At 39.3% G+C, this 22,752-nt stretch overlaps 1 protein-coding gene across 1 annotated transcript in view; it reads right to left on the reverse strand.

Moving 5' to 3' along the window:
* The window catches only part of BICC1 (BicC family RNA binding protein 1), a gene marked incomplete at its 3' end in the record, with an annotated part of 301,352 nt that overhangs the window by 36,330 nt on the left and 242,270 nt on the right, over nucleotides 1–22,752 (reverse strand). Inside the window, exons 4-11 of the mRNA XM_079714901.1 lie at nucleotides 11,709–11,788; nucleotides 9,800–9,958; nucleotides 8,240–8,293; nucleotides 7,607–7,801; nucleotides 7,128–7,379; nucleotides 4,884–5,015; nucleotides 2,098–2,284; nucleotides 89–250 (exon numbers count right to left, since the gene is read on the reverse strand). Of these exons, the coding sequence (XP_079571027.1) occupies nucleotides 89–250; nucleotides 2,098–2,284; nucleotides 4,884–5,015; nucleotides 7,128–7,379; nucleotides 7,607–7,801; nucleotides 8,240–8,293; nucleotides 9,800–9,958; nucleotides 11,709–11,788 (1,221 nt within the window). The remainder of the gene's footprint in view (nucleotides 1–88; nucleotides 251–2,097; nucleotides 2,285–4,883; nucleotides 5,016–7,127; nucleotides 7,380–7,606; nucleotides 7,802–8,239; nucleotides 8,294–9,799; nucleotides 9,959–11,708; nucleotides 11,789–22,752) is intronic.

The following is a 22,752-nucleotide window of genomic DNA, read 5'->3' on the forward strand; positions in this document are numbered from 1 at the left end:
ACGGAAACGGAACCACTAGTAAATTTTACTGAAAAACTGATTAATACCTAAGAATACACACCCTTGATTGTACTTAAATAATACTGACCTGTGGCACTTGAAGTACTAGCAAGTGGAGGTGCCCACAATGTGGGGCTAGGGGTACCAGAACTCGGACTTTGCAAAGGACTGACTGAGCTATTAAGAGCATTCAAAAGTGAGTTTGGGGTTGTCGAAGTATTGAGAGATAAGGCAGTGGGTCCCAAAAGACCTGTAATGAATGAATGTAAAGTCAATACACATAAGCTCAAGATTTAAAAATACAGATGGCATCAATACTGCCATTTGGAATGCACATTCATATAATCTGATATTTTCCAAATATAAGATATGAGTGACAGATTACCTTCTTTCAAATATTCACGTGAAATATTGCATGATACAACTCCAACACAGGACCCCACTTGCCCACAAACAGAAATGGAAGACAGATATGCCCAGACCAGGACAGCAGTCAGGGGCCTGGAGCACCAGTCAGTTGCTTCATAATCACTTCAACTAGCCAGGATGAACAAAATTATGCTCACGTGGAGACCCATTTTGTATTTCTCTGCATAATTCACTTGTCATCTGCTTCCAAACAAACTCTTTTTAAACCACTTGCAATTAGCAGTGACTAGGGGGACGTTTTCCTGCAACAGAATATCTCCCTTCGGTCCATTTGCAGAGGCTGGCCCACCTGGAACAGTTTTCATACCGTGTATGACTGTCCATACATGACGTCTTTGGGTCCATCTCAATGCGTATGAAGACTTTTCTCAGAAAAAAGAATTGTTTTTCCGCTTTTTGCTTGTTTTAAGGATTTAATGTTTGATTTAGTAATGAAATTTCCCTTCGGGCATTTCAAATATGTTCTAAAGTAAAATGTGAGTTTGTATAAATAAGTTCCCAGGAATACTTAAAGCATTAAGTATTAGAGGCTAGAGATAGCCATGAAAACATCTTAAAATTAAATCACTCCGATCTTTGCTCACTTTTTTTCTCTCTAGTGCAGGAAGAACTCAGTTCCTGCTAAGTTGCCTGATTGGCATTTCCTGACTCACATGCATTGCTGTGTTATTACAACTCTGTTCAGAATCTCCAGTGGAAAGGACAACTTTGGGAGATTAGGGGCCAAGGGGGAGAATCTGTCTTTACTTGTAATGGTGTCTGGGCAGGGATACTTGGAATCTTAATCATATTATAACCATATTACATTTTTAAAAAGCAAGAATAGCTATTAAAAATTTTAAAGACTGCTGAGAGTATTTTTTTTCTGTCTCACCACTGAACGTGGTAGAATGATCTGCGAGGGTTATTGCATTAACTTTTTATATAATGGCTACTGAAAAATGTGCAAAAAAGTAGTGAACCTAGAATAACTGTAATATAGCAATGAACTTCATCCTACAAGATGGGAATCCGTAAATGAGGCAATACATATCACACCATGCCTATTAAGTGGCTCACCCTGCTTTCTTAAAGAACTAAAGCACCAAGATGATGTTGTTCTTTCATCTTTCTCTTCTTCACCTTAGATATAAATGCAGGTTGGTTTGCTTCTCATGGTGGCCGCAGGCTAGATCTCCTTTGTGTTTGGGCAAGGCAGGCCTAACCACTAGGACTGAGGGTTCTGCTTCCTTTCTCCTCCCCCCTCCCCACCCCTCATGTAGGTCTGCAATTACTTTTTGAAAAGCAAACTGGATAATCTTCATCTCTAGGGACTAATGGCAATATTGCAAATGCAAGAGAGAACAAACACATAAATTATAGTCAGCCGGCTCACTTCACTCTCAATGGCATTCTTAATTTAGAAGAACAAACACAGCCACCGAAAATACAACAGCCAGACCTTGATTATTTATGCCAAAATCAAAAGAATCTGGGAAACAGAAATCCATACAGTCTAACAAAAAAATCAAAATGGATTGATTCGAGTTTTGTTGCTTTTCACCTGATCATAGGGCCTGAAGAGGAAAAAAACAGCCTTTAAAATGTAGCCCCAAACAGTAGAAAGAAAGGAAACTGGATAAGCAATCCCCCAGTGGCTGAGAAGGGCTATAATAATAAATTTTATACCTAGTCCAGTGAGTCCGAGGCCTGCGGAAGCTAAGATATCCAGGCTGGGACATGCCAGGCCGGCAGGGCATGATGCTGGGGATGGACTGGTTGCTATGGTAACCCCACTGCTTTCAAGTCCGAGGAGACATTTCCTTGCTTCATACATATTTAACGCATTTCGCTCAACACTTTTCACAATCACAGACTACGAAAACACATAATGAGAAAGAAAAAAGTGACATGCAAGTAGTCTACAATGAATTGGGGAGGGGGCTGAGAAATGAATATGGTAATAAGAATTCCACTCAGGGAATGGATGAATGATGCTTTAAAATCAACTGCAAATTCTAACCACGTAGTTCCTAAGTTTACTCCTTTTGGTAAAACCATAAAATGTTAGTTACCATTTATTGGGTGTGTCCTGTGTCCCAGGCACTGTGATGGAAGCTGCACATATATTCTAATTCCTGCAAAACCTCATGGGGTGGAATTATTATTCAGGTTCAGTGAGGACAAGGGCCTCACCCAAGGTCACAGCACAGCTGTGGAGGAGCAGCTAGAGGACTGGAACTTGGGTCCTCTGTCTCTACAGCCCATTCTTGTTTATAACCTCTTGTCTCTACATTAAAGCTTTCCCCCCTTTATCTCATCTTTACAAAACAAATCAAACATGTCACCATATACAGACTGCATAATAATAGTCACTTACATTTGACATTTACAGTCTACTAGTTAACTAATGGACCTTGAGGCACCACTCTCCCTCACTGATGACATATCTGTGGCAAAGCTTATAGTAAAATAAATTTCCAAACAATAAATCTTCTTTTTTTCTTCAATGGACTCATCTGGAAAATTGGAAATGTGAACCCAAGGGGGAAAGCCTCCAGTGGACAATAAAGAAAATGTGTGGCTGAGACAGCAGTTAAAGCAGTAGTCAGCCTCGGGGCCTGTGAGGCATAATTAAACAGCCCTGGGATGCTGCTGCAAGGTTTCAGGGTTCTCACTTAAAATCTCTTTTCCCCTGACCTCTGCTCACTTCTTGCTGAACTCCAGAAATCTTCCTGTGCCTGTCCATCTTTACATGCAAAGTCTCTTCTGACTGTATCTTTTCGTTCTGGTACGTACAGTGACTCTAGTCAACTCAAATTAGTAAAGTACAAAGCTTCACAATACATAAAATTAATGTTCTATTCTCTAACTTTAAGCTCAATATATCAAGTTCATTTAGACTCAATCCTATCTTCTCCTTTAAAGTTTTCTTTTGAAGAACGCATGATTCTTTTTCTTATGTTGGACACTAAATACCACATTATTTACATACAGACAAAACTGTATATAGTAATACATGTTATACATATACCATATGCATATATGATAAAATTCAGTTTAGGAATTTTAAAAATGGAAGGCACAACCGTTTGGTGTTTTACCTACTATAATTAAAAATATACATAAACGTTATCATTTAGTACATGTTATTATGCAACTTGCTTTTTTTGTTTGTTTGTTTTTTTGTGATAAGCGGGCCTCTCACTGTTGTGGCCTCTCCCATTGCGGAGCACAGGCTCTGGATGCGCAGGCCCAGCGGCCATGGCCGACGGGCCCAGCCGCTCCGCGGCATGTGGGATCCTCCCGGACCGGGGCACGAACCCGTGTCCCCTGCATCAGCAGATGGACTCTCAACCACTGTGCCACCAGGGAAGCCCTTTTTTTTTTTTTTAACTTTTGGCTGCGTTGGGTCTTTGTTGCTGTGCACGGGCTTTCTCTAGTTGCAAGGAGCAGTGGTTACTCTTTGTTGAGGTACACGGGCTTCTCATTACGGTGGCTTCTCTTGTTGCGGAGCATGGGCTCTAGCCGTGCGGGCTTCAGTAGTTGTGGCTCATGGGCTCTAGAGCGCAGGCTCAGTAGTTGTGGCGCACGGGCTTAGTTGCTCCACGGCATGTGGGATCTTCCCGGACCAGGGATCAAACCCGTGTCCCCTGCATTGGCAGGCAGACTCTTAACCACTGCGCCACCAGGGAAGTCCACAACTTGCTTTTTTTATTCAACACCATTCTTGTCCTTTGGCTTCTGATACAAAGGTTTCTTCGGCATGTATAAGTAGAAGTAGTATTGCTGAGGGTAGGGTATCCGTGTTTTCAGTGTGAGCAGATGATCACAAGTTGCTTTTCAAAGTGGCTGTGTCAACTTACATGCTTTAATGTAGGAACACTCCTCTTTCCTCAAACTCGCACTAGCACTTAATAACGCCAGAATTATCCCATTAAACTTTGCAGCATCTTAGAGGAGAAGTTCCAAGAAGGCTGAACTTGGGATACTTCATTATTTAAAGTATATATGACAGACAATGGCGCTTATTCTTTAAATCTCCAGAGCTAGCACAGTGGCTCACAATTAGTAAGTAAACTAAGTATTTTTTTAATTGCCTTGGATATGTTACACATACACATATGCACATAACACAACATTTAGCCTTACCAACTCTCCGGCAAGTTAGTAACGTTTAAAGTTACCAGATTGCAAATTAATAAGAAAATGTTTTCTCTTTCCTTCTCATATATGTAATTAAAATAATGGTCACAAATGGACTCCAAAAACCAACACATATATTAAAAAAAATCAATAATGAATGCTGTTACAAATTTACATTTATATAAAATAACTAAATATGATATATAACTATGTACATTATATAGAATATTTAGTTCCATGTATATGCAAATACACATTTATATGAAAATAACACTATACAGAATGTGAGGTGATACATGGTTCTCTTTGCGCCCAGACTCTGAACCAACCTTGCTCGGCTGTTTTGGCTTTGGTTTAATACTGATGAAGACGTCGAGCTGTTCCATCAACTGAGCAATGAACTGTGGATCAACTTCAATTTCTTCCTTCATATCAAACATTAGCACAAGAGGAAGACAACCCTAGGAAATGTCACAATGGAAAGGGTGAGAGGTAAAAAAGTTACTCATTTAAACATCCAATAATTTAACATGCCTACAGATAATACAATCTTTTATAGATTTAAAGAGTAAACCAAAGTATTAAAGCTAAATTATATACCTTCACATAGCTTAGAAGGCTGGTGTGCAAATAACATTGAGGGGTAGAAACTATTTTTTGGATGACAAACACATGTGTCTTATGTTTATTTTTGGCCCTGAATTCTTTATCTACTCTCCACCTTGGAAAATTCCTCCATTCTCTGACTTCAGTTTTGTTAGTGACACCAGAAACTAGATTCTCAGCCACATCAAGTATACTAATCTTGTGCCCTGGCTCAAAGACTTACAGTGGAGGCTTTTTATTGTCTCCTGAATGAAATCTAAACATGTATCAGCCTTTAAAAACCTCCACATTTCAGCTCAGCTTTGCTGGTGCAATCACAGGTTTATGTGTACAGGTCTGCCCCTTCCTCCAGGCTAGACCAGCCTCTTGACTATCTTTTAAACAGGTTCTGACATTGGTCTCTTAACTCATCAAAAGGCTTCTTTGCCAACCCAATTCCTACTTCTCTTCTGACACAACTCAAACCTTACCTCCTTCCTGGAGTAAAATGCTACTGTCACCCCTTCTTTTCACTATCTTACTCTTTAGCATGGCAGAGTTTAGCACTGTTTTTCTCTGATGCTGTCTTCCTGGCCCCTAATCTACTTAGTATAGGAACCAGATCCCATACATTTTTACGATGTACAGATTGATGGATTTGTATATAATTATCAGAAGAAGTTACTATCAAACATACTAAAATTAAAATGAAATCACCATGTTCCATTTCTCTTCTGGATAATTGATGTTTGTAAGGACACTGCTATAAAAAAATGGTGATGGTATTTAAAATGTAAGTTAAAGACATTTAATTTATCTCTCCCTCACGTCTTTCAGTATTGTTTAATAATAATAATATGTCTCACTGCACACCTGTATTTTTGGCAGGTGTGATCAAAGTATGAATATGAATTCGTAACTGTGCTGATCGCTTGAAAAGTTTACTAACTCAAAATAATATCTAAAGAACTTGAAAAGCGCAAAAAAGAAAATATGAAGAGTAATCATAATAATCTTTGAATACAAATATGCTCTCTAACTAGCCGTATATTAAAAGTAGCCTAAGTAAGCCTGGCTTTTAAGAAAATTAAAAATTAATTTCTTAAAATTATATATCATAATCCTTAATGATTATAACAAGTTCTCATCTGTCAGAGGAATGGAATCAACAATACAAATCTGGATCTTCTGAAAGTTTCTCAAGAACAGATTCTGCAAGTTAATAATAGCAAATGTCACACCTGAAGCTTATGGATTCAAATGTCACTAAAGGTCTAGCCTGAACAGGAGAATATAATGGTGTTTTTAATAAGAATACTTGTGAGTCCACAGTATGTCAGTCCATTTTGTTACTATACATCAATCTACACACTGGGTTTTTAAATGAATATAGTAAGGATATAAATATTGAAAATTATAAACTGGAAGCAGTAGTAAATTATATAACTGTTATTTTTCTTCAATGCATGACACTCAAATTCATGGCTTAAACAGCATTTTTAAAATTGTATCAGAGATTTATGAAATGTTCAAACGTTTCATGCTACCAAAATTTATATCTTTGAGGGTAAAATTTTCAATGTGTTAATTTTTAACTTTTCTGTTTAAACAGAAGACTTTTTTGGCAAATGCAAACTAATACTACACGTCAAATACAAATAACCACCTTCAAACTAATATTATACATCAAATAAAAATAACCACCTTCCACAAAATACAGCCAGTTATTTCAGTGTAACCTCTTCTGTTGCTTAGTGTAAGTTAAAAAAATACTAAAAGGAAATTACTCACCTATCTAATGAAATTAAGTCTGTGAGGCACTATGTACCTTATTCTTTTATTTCCTTTTACCAAGTAAGTTGCTTATTTGACCAGGATTCCAAAGTGCTTCCGTAAATACCACATTTGTACAGTATGGGCAGCAACAAACACTGTACCCAAAGAGGTAAAAAAAAAAAAAATCATACCGTTAACTTCAGTAAACCTACCATGAGATATTGCCTTGCAAGACAGACAGACTCAATGGTGCCCTGGAGGTAGACGGTGGATTTCTTTTGTGGATTACTGGGATCGGGAAAGTGGATCTGAGCACCCGTTCTCTGCATGATATGTTTGATGTTGCTTCCATTTCGACCCATCATAAAGAGATGATGCTGAGCTGCGATATCTAGTTGCGTGCTCACGGGGATAGCTGATGCCAAGCTCCCGGCGAGATGTTCCAATAGCATGGCAGTTCCTTCCTAGGAGAAAAGGGTGGGAAAGAAGTAGGCCTATACAGTAACCGTCCACGTTGAAGGGAAAGATTCTGCTGCACTTCTGACAGCTATGGAGAAACTCAACACATTCTAAGAACCAGAATGTACTATGAGAAAAAATTCTGGAAAACAAATTACTTTTAAAATCCTTTAAAAATAAAACTTGCATGATTTCTACACCTACAATGTTCGGAATTACCTAAACCTCTTACCTTCACAGCACTTGTGTTATTCTGAGACCCTCGTACTATCACAGTAGCACCATACATTCGGGACCGCTGTTTAAATGACACTGAAATGTTGTACGTTTGTGATATGTGCTGAATAGAGGGGGAATTAGGATCGGGCACTGGTTGAAGAATTCCAGCAATCGGCAGCTCAAACATCAGCACCAAAGGAAGCAGCTCCTAAAATGAAATTACACAACCCAGGGCAGATAGTTAAGTCATTGTACATTTAGAGATGTGTGTAGTTCATTCATTCTTTTCTGAAGATGGAATTTTAAAACATAATGCTTTTAATACAGCCACAAGCTTGGGTAGACTATATAAACTTTTTTAAATGAAAGGAGCCTTTTGTGAAACCTGAGAGTTTGTAACTTAAGCTGCCTGTGGCATTTTTCCTCAGGTGTCTTTTTGATCATTTCACAATCATCAGAGAAATCAAGCCAGATAAAATCCAGAACATCTCTAAGAAACACCTCCGATACATTAATACAATTTCTGTCACTATTTCCTACATGTTGAACATATGATTTGGTTATAAATTGATAAATTATGGTAATTTTATTGCCTTAGTGACATCGCTGACACTGATTTACAGTACTAAAGGTAATAAATAGTTACCCGAATTCTAACTCGGGCCGATTCTACTCCTGCCGGTTGTCCTGCTATAGATACCTGCAAAAAGAGAAAACACAGAGTTAGATTTATTGTACTTGAACCCACATCTGCTTTCCCAGTTATCTGCACCCTCACTACTCAAAGTGTCGTCCAGGATAAAACAGCTTCGCCTATCTGGGAGTTTGTTAAAGATGAGGGATCTCAGGCACCAACCCAGAGCTACTTAATCAGAATTTGGATTTTAACAGGCTCTGGTGATGTGTGTCAACTGATCAATGTCACCTCCTGGACTTACCTAAAACCTCCTAGCCCCCATGAGCCCATCCTGCCCTCTTCACAATTTCTCGTGTTCACTGCATTTTCTCCCTTTTTATAAAAACTCTCTGAATACGAGATGGATATCAACGTGCAATGATAGTGCCGCACTAAGTTCTCAAAATAATGAACTACTTCCATGCTAGTTGGCAAAAAGACTGCTGCTCCGGGCTTCCCTGGTGGCGCAGTGGTTGAGAGTCCGCCTGCTGATGCAGGGGACACGGGTTCGTGCCCCGGTCCGGGAAGATCCCACATGCCACGGAGCGGCTGGGCCCGTGAGCCATGGCCGCTGAGCCTGCGCGTCCGGAGCCTGTGCTCCACAACGGGAGAGGCCACAACAGTGAGAGGCCCGCGTACCGCAAGAAAAAACAAAAAACAAAAAACTGCTGCTCCAACAGCCCTCTCCTGGGATCTCCTGGGCTTTCCTATGATCCATCAACTAAAGAATTACTCCTGGCGTTAGGGCAAGGGGTGGGGCTCCAGGACAGTGCTCTCTCATGGGCCATGCCCTGCCGTATCAGCCATCAAATATGTTGATTACTGCTCTTGCGTTTTATCATGGCTTCCTATCTAGTTCTATATGTATGTGTCCCACTGTCACCATTAGTCCCCACAGAGAAAAAACTATATCATATTCATCTTTGTGGCCAACATAGTTTCTATATTGTGATTAGAGGAGAGAAAACTTCCAAATAACACAAAGAACACCAGCTGTTCTTCAAGTACTGACAGGGTTTTCATGTAGACAGGTGAGTTCTATTTGTTTCCAAACACAAGAATGAGAAAAAAATGTGTATAAAACAGAGCCATAATTCAGTCAATGTGAGGAAGTCAGACACTCATACATTGCCTCTCAGAAGGTGATCCAGTGTAGCCTGGAGGACCACTTGTGCAATGCTGCAGACAGAATCCCAGCTACTAATAGGTGCTTGGACTAGGCAAGCTTTCAGGTCCTTTCCTAACTCACATGCCTTCAGAGCCTTTCGCAGGGACTTCGTTTTATATTGCCACGATAACCTTCCCTCTCTTCTACAAACCATTTAGAGATCAAGGATTTACGGCCCATCTACAACTCATCTCTTTAAAAAAAGAAGAGCACCTTCAGTCTCCTTGGAGAGGGACATACAATCCATACTCAATGCCATCTTCATGATTACTCTTTTGCTCTCATCTCCCAAAAAAGTTATGCATACAGAAAATTCAAGCTTTAATTTGTCCCATAAAAATTCACGTGAAAAGACAAAGCACCTGGTTGCTTTTTTCTGCTTGATTATTCCTGTTGGAATCTGGAAAGTGGATGTGGCATCCTGTTTCTTCCATCACCTTCTTAATATTGTTGCCACCTTTGCCGATTACATGAGAATGTTCTGTATGTGAAACATCCATCTTCAAGGTGACCCGATTGCTCTACGTGGAAATAATGTATTATTTCTTGATGCATGAAAAAGGAAGGAACAACTCCTAAAAAACACTTTTCCCCCAAAGAATAGGATTAACAAAAAGTGACCCAGTGGGAAAGCTTACAGATTTCTTAATAAGATCTTAATCTATAAATTTTTCAATTTCTATCTATTTCTCCTTGGCTAATAAAAAAGAAAATTTTCATTTAAAGACAGATTTGTCAGAAAAAATAGAAAGATATACTTTTTACCAAGATAATTTTTGGGACAGTAGTATTTAAGTAAAATTAGGTATAATTACAAAAAAATTACTCGTTTTTCCTTTAATAGATATTATTCATGAAACAGAATTCAAGTAACTAAAAACAGATGAAAACAATTACAAGAGTGAATACATGTATGTTAGTAGAAATGCTGAACAATGATAGAAAACTAGAAATAACAATAAAATTCAAAACGGAATAAAAAAGTATTTACAAACATTTCACAACGTCTCTATCACTGTATGTCAAATTTTACAAAGTAGATAAATTATTCTTGCCGGTAAGAGTAAGAGTGAGGAAGATACCACACAGTATGCATCTCTAGCAGTAAAATGGCTTAAGTAAACCAATACGGAGTATAAGATTTGTTATTTACATTAAAGCAAAATGTAAAATTCTAAAACATAATGAATAATTACAGTCAGACTGGAATCCATGTATTTAATTTGGGAAAATGCAGTGCTGTAAAATTATAAAGACTGACATGAAATGTCTTCTCATTTATAAAATTGATATTGAAATTCTTCAGTCCTTACGAAGTAAAATTAAAAAGTCAAATACGACAAGATGTTAAAAATATCAATAGGTTTACATTTTCTGAATTCTTAAATTTTAGACTTATATCCTTTAAATACTTTGGTTTTTAAACTTAGTTCTTCTTTTAGTTTAACCTCTAAAAAGAGAAAAAAAGATATCCTTTTTTGGATGTCCTAAAATATTTAATAATTATAAGGTGAATATTTCTTAAAAATTAAAAAAACAACAACAAACAGGAAAGGAAATAAAGAGGAAGAGATCAGAAACCATTTCAGTGAAATACCAGGTGGCAAAACATAGTGGTTAAGAGCCAGACAGCCTGGATTTGAATCCCACCTCCCCACTTTTCAGCTATTGGATCCTGTGCAAATTCCCTAATATCTCTGTGCTGATAGTTATAAGGATTAAACCAATTAATATGTGTAAAGGGTGTAGCTAAGTGCCTGGCATAAAGTAAGTGATTTTGACGCGTTCATTAAAATAAATTCTCACAAACCAGTATACATTTTTACATATTGTAATTTCTCTATTGTCTCTCCCTACATGTACTTGTAGAGAGACAGAATGTTCAAGACAAATTGTCAAATTTCATGCCATCACACACACAGAGCTATACAGAAGATTATTCTGGTTTTCTACTGATATCATAAAGGCAAATATGCTAATTCTTGCAATCTTTATTACTTGCCCTATACTAATCCGGGTCAATATTTATATATATATATATATATATATATATATGGGGGGGAGAGAATATTATTCAATTACCCAGCATGAGAGAACCTATTCAAATTTTAAACAGATTTTTAATCCACTGTAGAATCACACGTGCTTATTTCAAAACCCACCATTACTTTCTCCTGGTTTTTCTTCTCCAAATGGTTCTTTCACAACAGCATGAAGTAGCCCTTGCAGAGACAAGGTTGTGACATCTGAGTGTCCTTAACATTCACTTACTTTTGTGTCTAAGACAGACATGATCATTTCCTTGGCTTCCTTAACATCTTCTTTCTTTCCAGAAACCTTAATATGGGGATCTATAAGAAATCAAAAACAGAGGACTCATATGAAACTCCCAGGCTTTGTTTTAAAACTGCTGTTACACTATAAGAAAAGAGATTACATAATAAATTTAATATTCAATTCATTCCAGGTGTGTTGTCACTGTAATAAAGACAGGAATATGGAAAATACCCAAACTGTGCATTTATCGATGATTTTTTTCCTTCTGAACACTGGCTAACCTATTTAAATTTAATTGCAAAATATCATATAATTATTTTTTTATTTTTATTTTTTTTTGTGGTACACGGGCCTCTCACTGCCGTGGCCTCTCCCGTTGCGGAGCACAGTCTCCGGATGCGCAGGCTCAGTGGCCATGGCTCACGGGCCCAGCCACTCTGCGGCATGTGGGATCTTCCCGGACCGGGGCACAAACCTGTGTCCCCTGCACCGGCAGGCGGACTCTCAACCACTGCGCCACCAGGGAAGCCCCATATAATTATTTTTTAAACGAGTAAAGAGTCCATAAATTCAATTTATTAATTCATCTCTTGCTACATTCCAAGCCCTGTTCTAAGGCTTGAAATGCATGGACTCATTTACTCTACACCACAGTTTTGTGAGGTTGTTTACAGAGGAAACTAAGGCACAGAGCAGTTTAGTAACTTGTCCCAGAAAACCATTCAGGCCTTGTTTATTGTAATCCAATGTCTTCCAACTCTGGATTCAAACTTTAAAACACGTGATAATTTAGAAGATATTCTTACCAGTCAAGGTTAATAGAAAAAAAAAACCTTAATCTTCATTCAGGAATATTTAATATTTATTCAGAATTAGTACTACCTGACTAAATATTTGCTATGTCTATTGCTTATTAGTGCCAGGGAATGTTGCACAGGAAAGCATTCATTCATTCAGCAAATATTTTCTGAACCTCTACTATGTACCAAGCACTATTCCAGGGGCTGGGGGATATGTTAGTGACAAAAAAAGACCCTTGTCTGCATGAAGCTTACAGTCTTGTGCAGGGAGGCAAAAATCAATCAAATAAATAAATGACCTAGTATATTAGAAGGTAAATATTATGACAAAAAGGAAAAGGAGAACAAAATGAAGGATTGAGAAGACCAGCTGTGGATGGGGCAGGGGCGTCAGGCCGCACTGAGAAAGGAAGGCTTAAAGGGCGGGAGGCAGCTGACCAAGCTCTGATCTTCCAGGAGTAGGAGACATCAGAGCCATCGCCTGCGTGGGGACGTGCCTCTTGGGTTCTCTCTTGAATCAGGTTTTCAAGTCTCCCCAACAATCTGAGTGTTTTATTACCCCACAGGTCAGACTGAGAGAGACCAAGACCATCCTGGGGGGTAAGCTGAACATTCTATGTGATTAGCTTTAGTGAGAAAGCTGAATAGCAGAGAATGCATCATCATCCCCACCACCATCGTTAATAATGCCAAGCTTACTGACTGCTTACAACATACTGCCTTCTCTGCTGAGTACACTTCATAGACTCAGGTCAGCGACAGAGGCAGCCAGTGTTTGCTGAGCAACTTTCACAATTAGCAAGCAGTTGTGCCTGAGTCCTTCTAAACCAGGACAAACTAGGATAAGAAAGTAAACTGACCTGGTGTAGATTTTATCGAACTACACGTGCATCCTCATATTGTGATGTAATCTACCCATCTGTACCTCACAGTCATCAAGGCCATGACTCATAAGGTGTGATTGAAAGAGAGAGGGAGGGAGAGAGACAGAGAAAGGGATGAAGGATGGGAAGAGGGAGGAAACCATTTTCTAAAGCTCCCCGTTCTTAGGACAGGATGGAGCAAACCTCGTCAACAAGAGTGCACGTGGAGCCTCAGAGTTCGGGACCATCTGGCCTCCTGGGGAGGCCTCCCAGCAGCAGTGCCGAATTGGAGACGGTGCCCACAGCTCCAGCCCCCACCCTCTCCCCAGACTGTGTCTCCTGGTGGTTGCTCTTGGATCAGGCACTTTTCCTTAGTCTGTTCTTTAATCCCTCTTCTGACAGTTGCCCTGTCAAAGGGATGCTGTGAAGATCAAAGACCTAAATGCTGGTTAAAACTTTCTAAAGTGCTTAAGTATCAGGTATTACAAGGCGAGGGGCTAAATAAACGTAGGGCAAAATGGCTGTCCAACCACCACAAGCTGGGAGAGCCTCCGTGCTATTGCTGCATGACGTGGTGTCCACTTGCTCCTTCAGGCGTCCGAACAGGGACTGCCTTTTCTGTGCAAGACTCTCGCCAACTTTAGCATACTTAAGTAACCAAACATTCTCTTTAATAATTCTTATTATATCCATTATGGCTCCTAGAGGCAATATTTACATAAAGAGCTGTCTACATTCAAAATTTTGGTCTCAACTCTCTTGAACTTTGGTTTGAATTACTGTAGCCTCTGACATTAATGTCTACTAGAAATGCTCACTGCTGCAGTGGGGGATTAGAGCTTGGTGCTGCTCTAATCCAGACTCACATGTCTGCTCATCAGACTCACTTGTAGCACTTACTAAAATATAGCTTCCTGGGTCTCCAGGACCCGGCAATCAGCATTTTGTTGTTTTCCCAAGTGATTCCTAAATCAAGAATAGGACACAGCAGATCAAGCCACACAAAACGTGTAATTGGGGCTTCCCTGGTGGCGCAGTGGTTGAGAGTCCGCCTGCCGACGCAGGGAACACGGGTTCGTGCCCTGGTCTGGGAAGATCCCACATGCCGCAGAGCGGCTGGGCCCATGAGCCATGGCTGCTGAGCCTGCGCATCCGGAGCCTGTGCTCCGCAACGGGAGAGGCCACAACAGTGAGAGGCCCGCGTACCGCAAAACAAACAAACAAACAAAAAAAAAACCCGTGTAATTGTAATCTCTTACGTATCAGCCAAGTATATATAACATAAAATGCTTCTATAGGGAAAAAAGGTATTTTCTCACAAAATAAATTAACACTATGTATTGAGTGGTATGATAATCTGAAAACCTATTACTTTACAGGCTGGATAATCACATTATAATTCCTATGCATCTGTAGAGGGACAGGAAACCTCAGATCCAATTTAAGAAGGAATTTGATTTTCCACCATCTCTGCATCAAAGGAACAATAAACAAAATAAAAAGCAAAAGACTCAATTAAAATATATGTATACATTTTATTTCAAAGTGAGACAGCACCATCTAGTGGCCAAAAATATAAACTATCGATGGACACAAAAGAGAGACAGTAGTCACCAACAGCATCAAACTGTCTCCAGGACCCAAATCAGCACTCATTTGGAAAATGGTGCTTTAAATAATCAAGTCTCGTAAGTACAGAGCAAAACATGACAAAATTCTGGTTTAGACTGCTGAAGTAGCCTGTAGTATTGTAGTTTTCATTCCCTCTTGCTCTTGCTTAAAAGGTATCTACAGGATGTGAGTGGGCTCTTCTTCCAGGTTGAACTTAATGCACTCACCTCAAATCCTGAAATACTATTCTCTGCTTTCAATAAGTGCTACAGTTTACCCTTCAAGCTTGTCCATGTAGCACCACAAGGGACTAAGGTTTCATTCAGACCCATTCTGGAAATACTTGATGGAGAGATGAAAAATCAAAGTATGAACTATATTAATAAACATAAAAACAAGGAAAAGAACTTAGAAGATGGCGGAGAAACAGGAAATAAGTATGCAGTCTCCTCCTCCCCAAAACTAATTGCTTTGAAGGACAACTCTGATTTGGGCATGAAAGTTTGAAGACATTGCTCTAAAAATAATATTGACTGCTGTTGAATCAACCCTCAAGCTCTCTGAACACAGGAATTATCTTAACTGGTTCTGTAACTTCCACAGTTCGAAATTAGTAGTAGATACTCAGTAAACTGTTGTGGAATAGATTGATGGCGCCTCTGTTTTTGGAGATGGCAAAATACAGAGAGAGGAGATCCAAATCTGTGGCAAGAGCTAAACCTCACAACCAAGGTGACCGTATGTCCTGCACTTCCCAAAATATTCCCAATAGTTTTAATTTCAAATATTATGATTTCAGTACCTCTATAAAAATACAGAGAACTGTCAGATATTCATCCAGATTTTGGGTTTTTCGATTCCTTTCCCATCAACCTGCTCTCATCTCTCTGGTGTCATCCTATGAAGACCAGACAGTGATCCAACCTTCAATAAGTAATATGAAGCTGAATGGACATGGGTATGATATGGGTATTTTATATGTGTACCCTGCAAAAGAGCTAAACCTTTGGGCAAAAAGAGGTTTTTTTATGACTCCATATGGAAATTCATAAGGACTTGGTAAGGCAACAAATGTTTTCATAAGAACATGCTAAAAACCGTATTGTCAGAAAGATAAATATTTCAAAGCGTTGGGATGTTTATACGAGCTTAAATTATGGTTTTAAAAGATTATCTCTTCAAACTCTGGTTTCTCCTCTTCTGGTTTTCTATCCTTGGAAACATTCCCATTCTTGGAAGCATTAGTGAATATTTTATTGTCTTTGCCTTCTCTCAAGATTAAATATCCTTTCCGTTTCATACCTATCCCACAGCAAAAATCTATAGAGAATACTCATGTTAGGCATTTCATTGTATTTATTATGCTACAGAAAGTAAGATACTACTGACACGTGATGAATTTAAGCCATCAATGTTTCACCAATGATCTATTTGTAACTACTTTCCTGCCTCAGAAAAATTCAAAGCAATGCTTTCATTCTCAGCATGTTCTCTTGGAGAGAGAAAATAATAGAAAATCCCTTGTTTGACTAAACTCACTCCTCCCACCCTCAACACCCCAAAATAAAAGACATCATATTAAAATTGGGTTTTTTTGTTTATGGGGAAAAGTTCCATATCATGGCCTAAAATCAGGATGGCTTTTGGTACATTTATGCATATAAACAAAAGTGTCAAATTGGCCTTAAATCCATAAGAAGAGACCACTGGACAGAATTCACTTTCTCCTGGCTTGGAACTCTTTTCACTTTTATTTCATGTTCTTCCTAAAGAGTCTTAGCCTTTAAACCTGTCTAACCAAGGACACTGGCTGGGGCCAGGTCTGTCAACACTGTTAGGAGTGGTCAGTGTTGACAGGCAGAGAATTTCAACTTCCTCTGAAATTCCCTCCAACCACTGGGACTATATCCTCCGCTGGCAGGTAGTTCCCGAGTAGTACGGCCAAGTGTTTTATGTAAGGAAGACTCGGGCTTTAGAGTAGGAATTCTGTCGAACAGCCAATATACATCGTCTCAGAAAAATCCCCACCCATCTCAAGGGCACTGGCTGGCTTGGATCCCATAGGGAGATGCTAGGAAAAGAGAGCAGATACCACAGAGAAGGGATTAAGTTTCAATATCTTCTACCTAGGCTACAGATTACCTTCATGCTGTGGGGAGAATACGTGGATTCTACTGCCATGATACTAAGTTCTGAATCCCGATTCAGCATAAACAAGCTTTGTTACCTTGGAAAGATCACTGAATCTCTGGAGTATACCTTCTTCCAAAAAAAAAAAAAAAGAGGGAGTTTGGTCAGATGATTTTTACACTGTTATAAATCTGAATTTCTTTGGTGTAAAGCAGTACTGTCAGGTTCTTAACTAAAACTAACCTGATAAACAGGTGTATTTTCCCATTTTTTTGGTATCTCATGAAGTGGCTCACACCAAAGACACCACCGTCTAAAATGTTTCCAAGAACCTGAAGATGCAGGGAGCAACACAAGTATGTCTGAAATTGCAACCTGCTTCTAAGTGGAGGAAGATGAGCTTCACAGATGGCAGCTCAGGCTTTCCTTTTGTTCGGTACACCCTAGGAATGTGGAATTGTGTATCAAAGCAGGTGAAATTCAGTGCTCACCCCACTGCCACCTCCTGCAGAAGGTGCTTGTAGGCATAAAAGGAAGGCAGTGACGACCACAGAGGGAGATGGGATTCTACCTCAAACCCTACTGAGCCATGTCACCATTCAAAGTTGGACACCATCCAATACGTCTGCTATTTTGATCACTTTTCCTTTAGGCTGGAAAGTCGCTTTGCTGATCAGCAAAAGTGAACTAAACTTACAGTCAACTGGCCACAGCCCCTTTTTCCTGTGAAATTAAAGAGTTTCCCTCTAACTTCTTGAGAAATAGGCTTTCCTTTTTAGACAAAAATGTGATACGGGTCAAATAACATACCAATATCACTTTTTTTGAAGTAAAGATATATATTTTATCAAGAGATAGGGAAAACCTGAACTGACTCATTAAACCTGACTGGAAATGACTTTAAAAGAACGAAACAGAGTAACAGGAAATCAATGCACTTTAAGCTTATTTTGTAGCCAGTAATACAGACTCCAGATTATTTCCAGGAATGCTCCTTTGACAACAAGAATTCCAATAAACTGAGTTAGAATAAAAATAAAAGAGCAAGGAGTATATTTGGACAGGGGGTGGAAAAGCCCAAGCTCTGAGTACTTAAGGCAAAGTGTTGGTGAACAGCCGTAACAGTCAAATACTGTACCTGGGATCAAGAGGAACAAGCCCACCTGTTGCAGGCATTCCCTAAACCAACTATGCTGCTTTAGGATGTGGCATAAGCTCATCCTGATTTACCTTATTTTAAAACAAAAAATTAATCTCTTTACTACTCAACTAGAAGAGAAGAGGGATGGACAGTGAGACATGAAAAAGCAAATGTATTTTAAATGAAAAAACCTAGTTTTCACAAGAAAAAAGTATCTCCACTGGTCCCCACCATCAGTTTATATACCATGATGCCCCTAGACAACTTCCTATCAAAATTCCATTTGGAAGGATGAAACAATACTCAACAGAGAAAGTGTGTTCTTGACTTTACAGTGGCATGAATGACACAAGCAAATCAAAAGACAAGAACGCATGGCAAGTTCCTCAAGACACTTTTCAGTTCAACTATTTGGCAATGATTGGAAGGAAGTGCCCTCACCACTATGGTAATGAGCACTTCAAGCAAGTTCTTGCTGAACACAAGGAAAGGGTGTGTTCACATACCAAGATGGACCATATGGACTCTTTATCAAGTTGGTAGGAAAGAGCTATCAGCTTGAGAACATCCAAAGCTAGCCAGAAGATATACAAGAGCTTTTGCTGATGAAATACCAGCATTTCCAACAAAATCAGCAATAAAAGAATTCAAAATACAACAATAATGCTGTTATAATTGTTCTCTACTGATGTTTCAACTTTAGGAGGAAATAAGGCATAAGAGAGGAAGGAAGTATACCAGGCACCTCTTTCTTTTCTGTTAAGATTCCTATGTGCTTTATCAAAGCTATTTATTTAATCAGAAACGGAGTTTTAGGAGCTCAGTAAAAATGCAGAAATAATCTTCAGAGAAAAATAACGAAATGCAAACAAAGTATAAAGCAAGCTCGAAGCATAAGAGATGAGAAAGTCAAGGACAGATGTATTTGAGGAGTGTGAGAACTGGGAAAGGGTTACTGACTGTGTTTTATCAACCACCTTATCTTACGCAGTGTAACCTCAACTGCACGCATAACTGCAGAGTTGCTGTTCAGGTAGAGCGAGGGAGAAAAAATCCAAAGCACAAGAGAAATCTCACTTTGGAACATGGAGGGTAAAAAAGAAAGTTAAAAACACAAAGCCTAACTCAATTAGTTTCCTGAAGTCTTTGGCATCCGAGCTCTACACTTCAGAAGTAAGAGGACTCTGAGAAGAGAGAGGAAAGGAAACTAAGTGTCAGGAAGAGACCTGGAATCGTATGAAGCGTTGGTACATAACAGGTCTACAGCAAGCATGAGCACTTCTAGGTTACTCCGAGAGAGAACGTTCACACTGGTATGGACAACTCTTGTGACAGCAGGAACAAAGCCCAAGCCGCAGGGCATGACAAAAGCAATAATGCAAGGACCCGGGAGGAGGAAGGGGCATGTAAAAGAGAGCTGGACTGAATACCGGCCCTCTGGAGTGCAACTCGAGTTCCAGTCCGATACTCAGTGGTCCATTTGATAGAAGAGGGAGCACTGAAGTGGAGACGGAGGCTTGTGCCAGGATAAAGCATCCCCAGGAAACTGCATTGAGATAAAAGCAAGTTATGCAAGAATTTCTCAGAGCCAGAAGTGACTAATCTTCATTCTTTCTCCAAGGAATACTGATGATCACAGTGTACATGGCAGGTCCCAGCGGTACTGCCTGTGGTCTAAACCCCAAAACTCTGTAATCTGTGGCCAGGGCAGACTGTTCCATCTTACAACAGCTGGGACCATTCGTGCAGTCTTAACACATAGCTGCTAGTTGCAGCCACAGAAAAGTAACCATGCATTGAGTTCACACACAGTACATGAAGGGAAGTCCCGTAAATGAAGATGTGACCCTGTCACACCACATACATGGTCTCTTTGGTTTACTTCTGGCCTACTGAGAGGAGATATTTAAAAAACAGAAACTGTCTTATGAAGATATTTGAGGCACAATTAAGGGTTTACATAAAAAATAGCAAAACTCTTAGGAGTTCAGTTCTAAAAATAACTTACCAGCTTGAGGGTGGCATTACAATTCTCCACCTTTCTCATCTGTGTTGTAAGATCTAGTGAGGAAGTTTTACAGAATGCACTGAAGAGCAGTTAATTAAGCATTCATAAAACTCTGGGGGTTAAAGACTGTTTCAATCTTGTTCATGATCTCGAGAAAGTAATTCTCACAAAAACTGAAAGTACCTAATATTTGGTAAATAAGCTTGAAAGAAAATTATCTGGAAAATGCCTACCTACCAATCCCTTCTTCTTCTTCGCACTTTCTACAGACTAGCTGAATTGTTAATAGTTTTTTATGCACACACATTGAAACAACAGTCATACCCCTGTCTCCAACTCAGGATCATTCTGTATAGTGCTTGTTTTTCTCATACATTTTTCGTAACTGTTTCTCAAGTAAGTAGGAACCAAGGGTCTTAATCTCTCAGTCCTAAGAGATTTATATCTTCCGGGGGGAAATATAATTTCAATTATCAAATAACTTTAAAATGTCCTTTATTATTCTTAATAAAAAGATCTAAACTTACCTTGAGGCCCAACAATTTCTAAATCAGGATTCACTAAACATTTATCCAAAGGTAATACTCCTGCTTAAATATCTTAATTAATGAAAAAGTTGAAAGTTCAGTATTTTAAAACAGGCTTGTGTTTTGAGAGCAAGAATGTAGGGCCTTCTCACCAAAAATCACAGAAAATGAACATCACCTGATAAGGGTGACCAATATGTCCTATTTTTTCTAACAAGAAATTTGATCTTCTTAATTTGTTTCCATACAAAGAGGTCCTCTAGAGCAAGGGGGAAAAAACAAACAAAAACAACACTAATTGTCCCGCAGGAAAATGGGCAGAAGACGTGGGTAAATAATTTAATAGAAAAATGGCCAATAAAGGTATGAACATGAATAAAATTCAACCTTATTAAATAATATTTTATTTATAAAATTGGGAAAGATTTTTGAAATTGTAAGTCTAATAAGGATTAGTTAGACAAACTAACATATTCTTTTTTTTTTTTTTTTTAGCGGTACGCAGGCCTGTCACTGTTGTGGCCTCTCCCGTTGCGGAGCACAGGCTCTGGACGCGCAGGCTCAGTGGCCATGGCTCACGGGTCCAGCCGCTCTGCGGCATGTGGGATCTTCCCGGACCGGGGCACGAACCCGTATCCCCTGCATCGGCAGGGGGACTCTCAACCACTGCGCCACCAGGGAAGCCCTAACATATTCTTGATGGAAATAAAAATTGATGCAAAATGCCTGGAGAGCAATTTGGAAATGCTAGGGGAAACACTGATTGAAACCGCCCACCCTGGCCAGGCACCACAGTAACCACTTGCATGAGTTATCTTAAACAGGATGTCCTGGTAAGGAATGTGGAACTAACAAGCTACCACCAACTGGAAGAATTCAGGAAAGGTCAAAAGGAAATAGGAGACTCCAGTCCATATGTCCTACCAACCTCCCAGAATCCTTCTCACTGGAATCCATCTTGGCTGAGTGATGCGTGCACCACCAGGAAGGACCCTGAATCAGAGTGACTGGCCAGAGACAACCTGGAAACTAATCCCATCACCATAAAACCCGAGGCTGCCAACCACATGACAGAGCAGTCCTCCTGGGTTCCCTCACCCTCCTGCTCTCCACCCGGGCGCCCCTTCCCAATAAAGTCTCTTGCTTTGTCAGCATGTGTGTCTCCTCGGACCATTCATTTCCGAGTGTTAGACAAGAGCCCACTCTCGGGCCCTGGAAGGGGTCCCCCTTCCTGCAACAGAAATATAAACAAAGACTCATAATACCCTAATTTCATTTTTAAAGATACACATATATTCAGTGGAATAAAAAGGGAAACAACCAAATTGATAGTGATTACTTCTAAGTAACAGGGTCACCGGTAATTTTTATTTCATTTTATGCTTCAAACTTTTCTGTAATTTCTTCCATGAAGAAGTATACATTTATAATGTGGAAGAATACTCATACCTTAAAAGGTTATCTGTATGAGTAAAATCTGAAATCTATTTGCTCCAATTAGATCCTTATACTTTAAAACAAAACGTATTTAAGTCAGAGCTCCCTGTTTTCCAATCACAATATTTCAAAAGAATTCTCTTAAAAATTGAGACCTTTAAAAATGTTAACGATAACAACAAAGTGCTTTCTCAATTAGAAAAGTTCCTTCTTTCTCCTTTACAATTCTGCGACAGGCTTCTTGCCAGGCATTTTCTGAACTTTACCTCTTTTTTTTTTGTTGTGCTATTACCCTTAATATTTTATCAGCGTACTTTGGCTCTGAACACAGACTTCCCCCATGAAACTGAAGCAAGAATATGATGAGAGGGTTGACTGAAGTTGAAAGACACAGCTGGAACAGCATCCAGATAGTCGGGCGAAGCCCATATGTTTATGGCCACCACTAACGACACATGGAATTCCTTCAAACAATTATGGCCACATCTCTCTTTTTCTTCAGCAGTTGTTTCCAAAATAAA

Source organism: Hyperoodon ampullatus (genome assembly GCF_949752795.1).
Source record: "Hyperoodon ampullatus genome assembly, chromosome: 1".
Taxonomy (NCBI): domain Eukaryota; kingdom Metazoa; phylum Chordata; class Mammalia; order Artiodactyla; family Ziphiidae; genus Hyperoodon; species Hyperoodon ampullatus.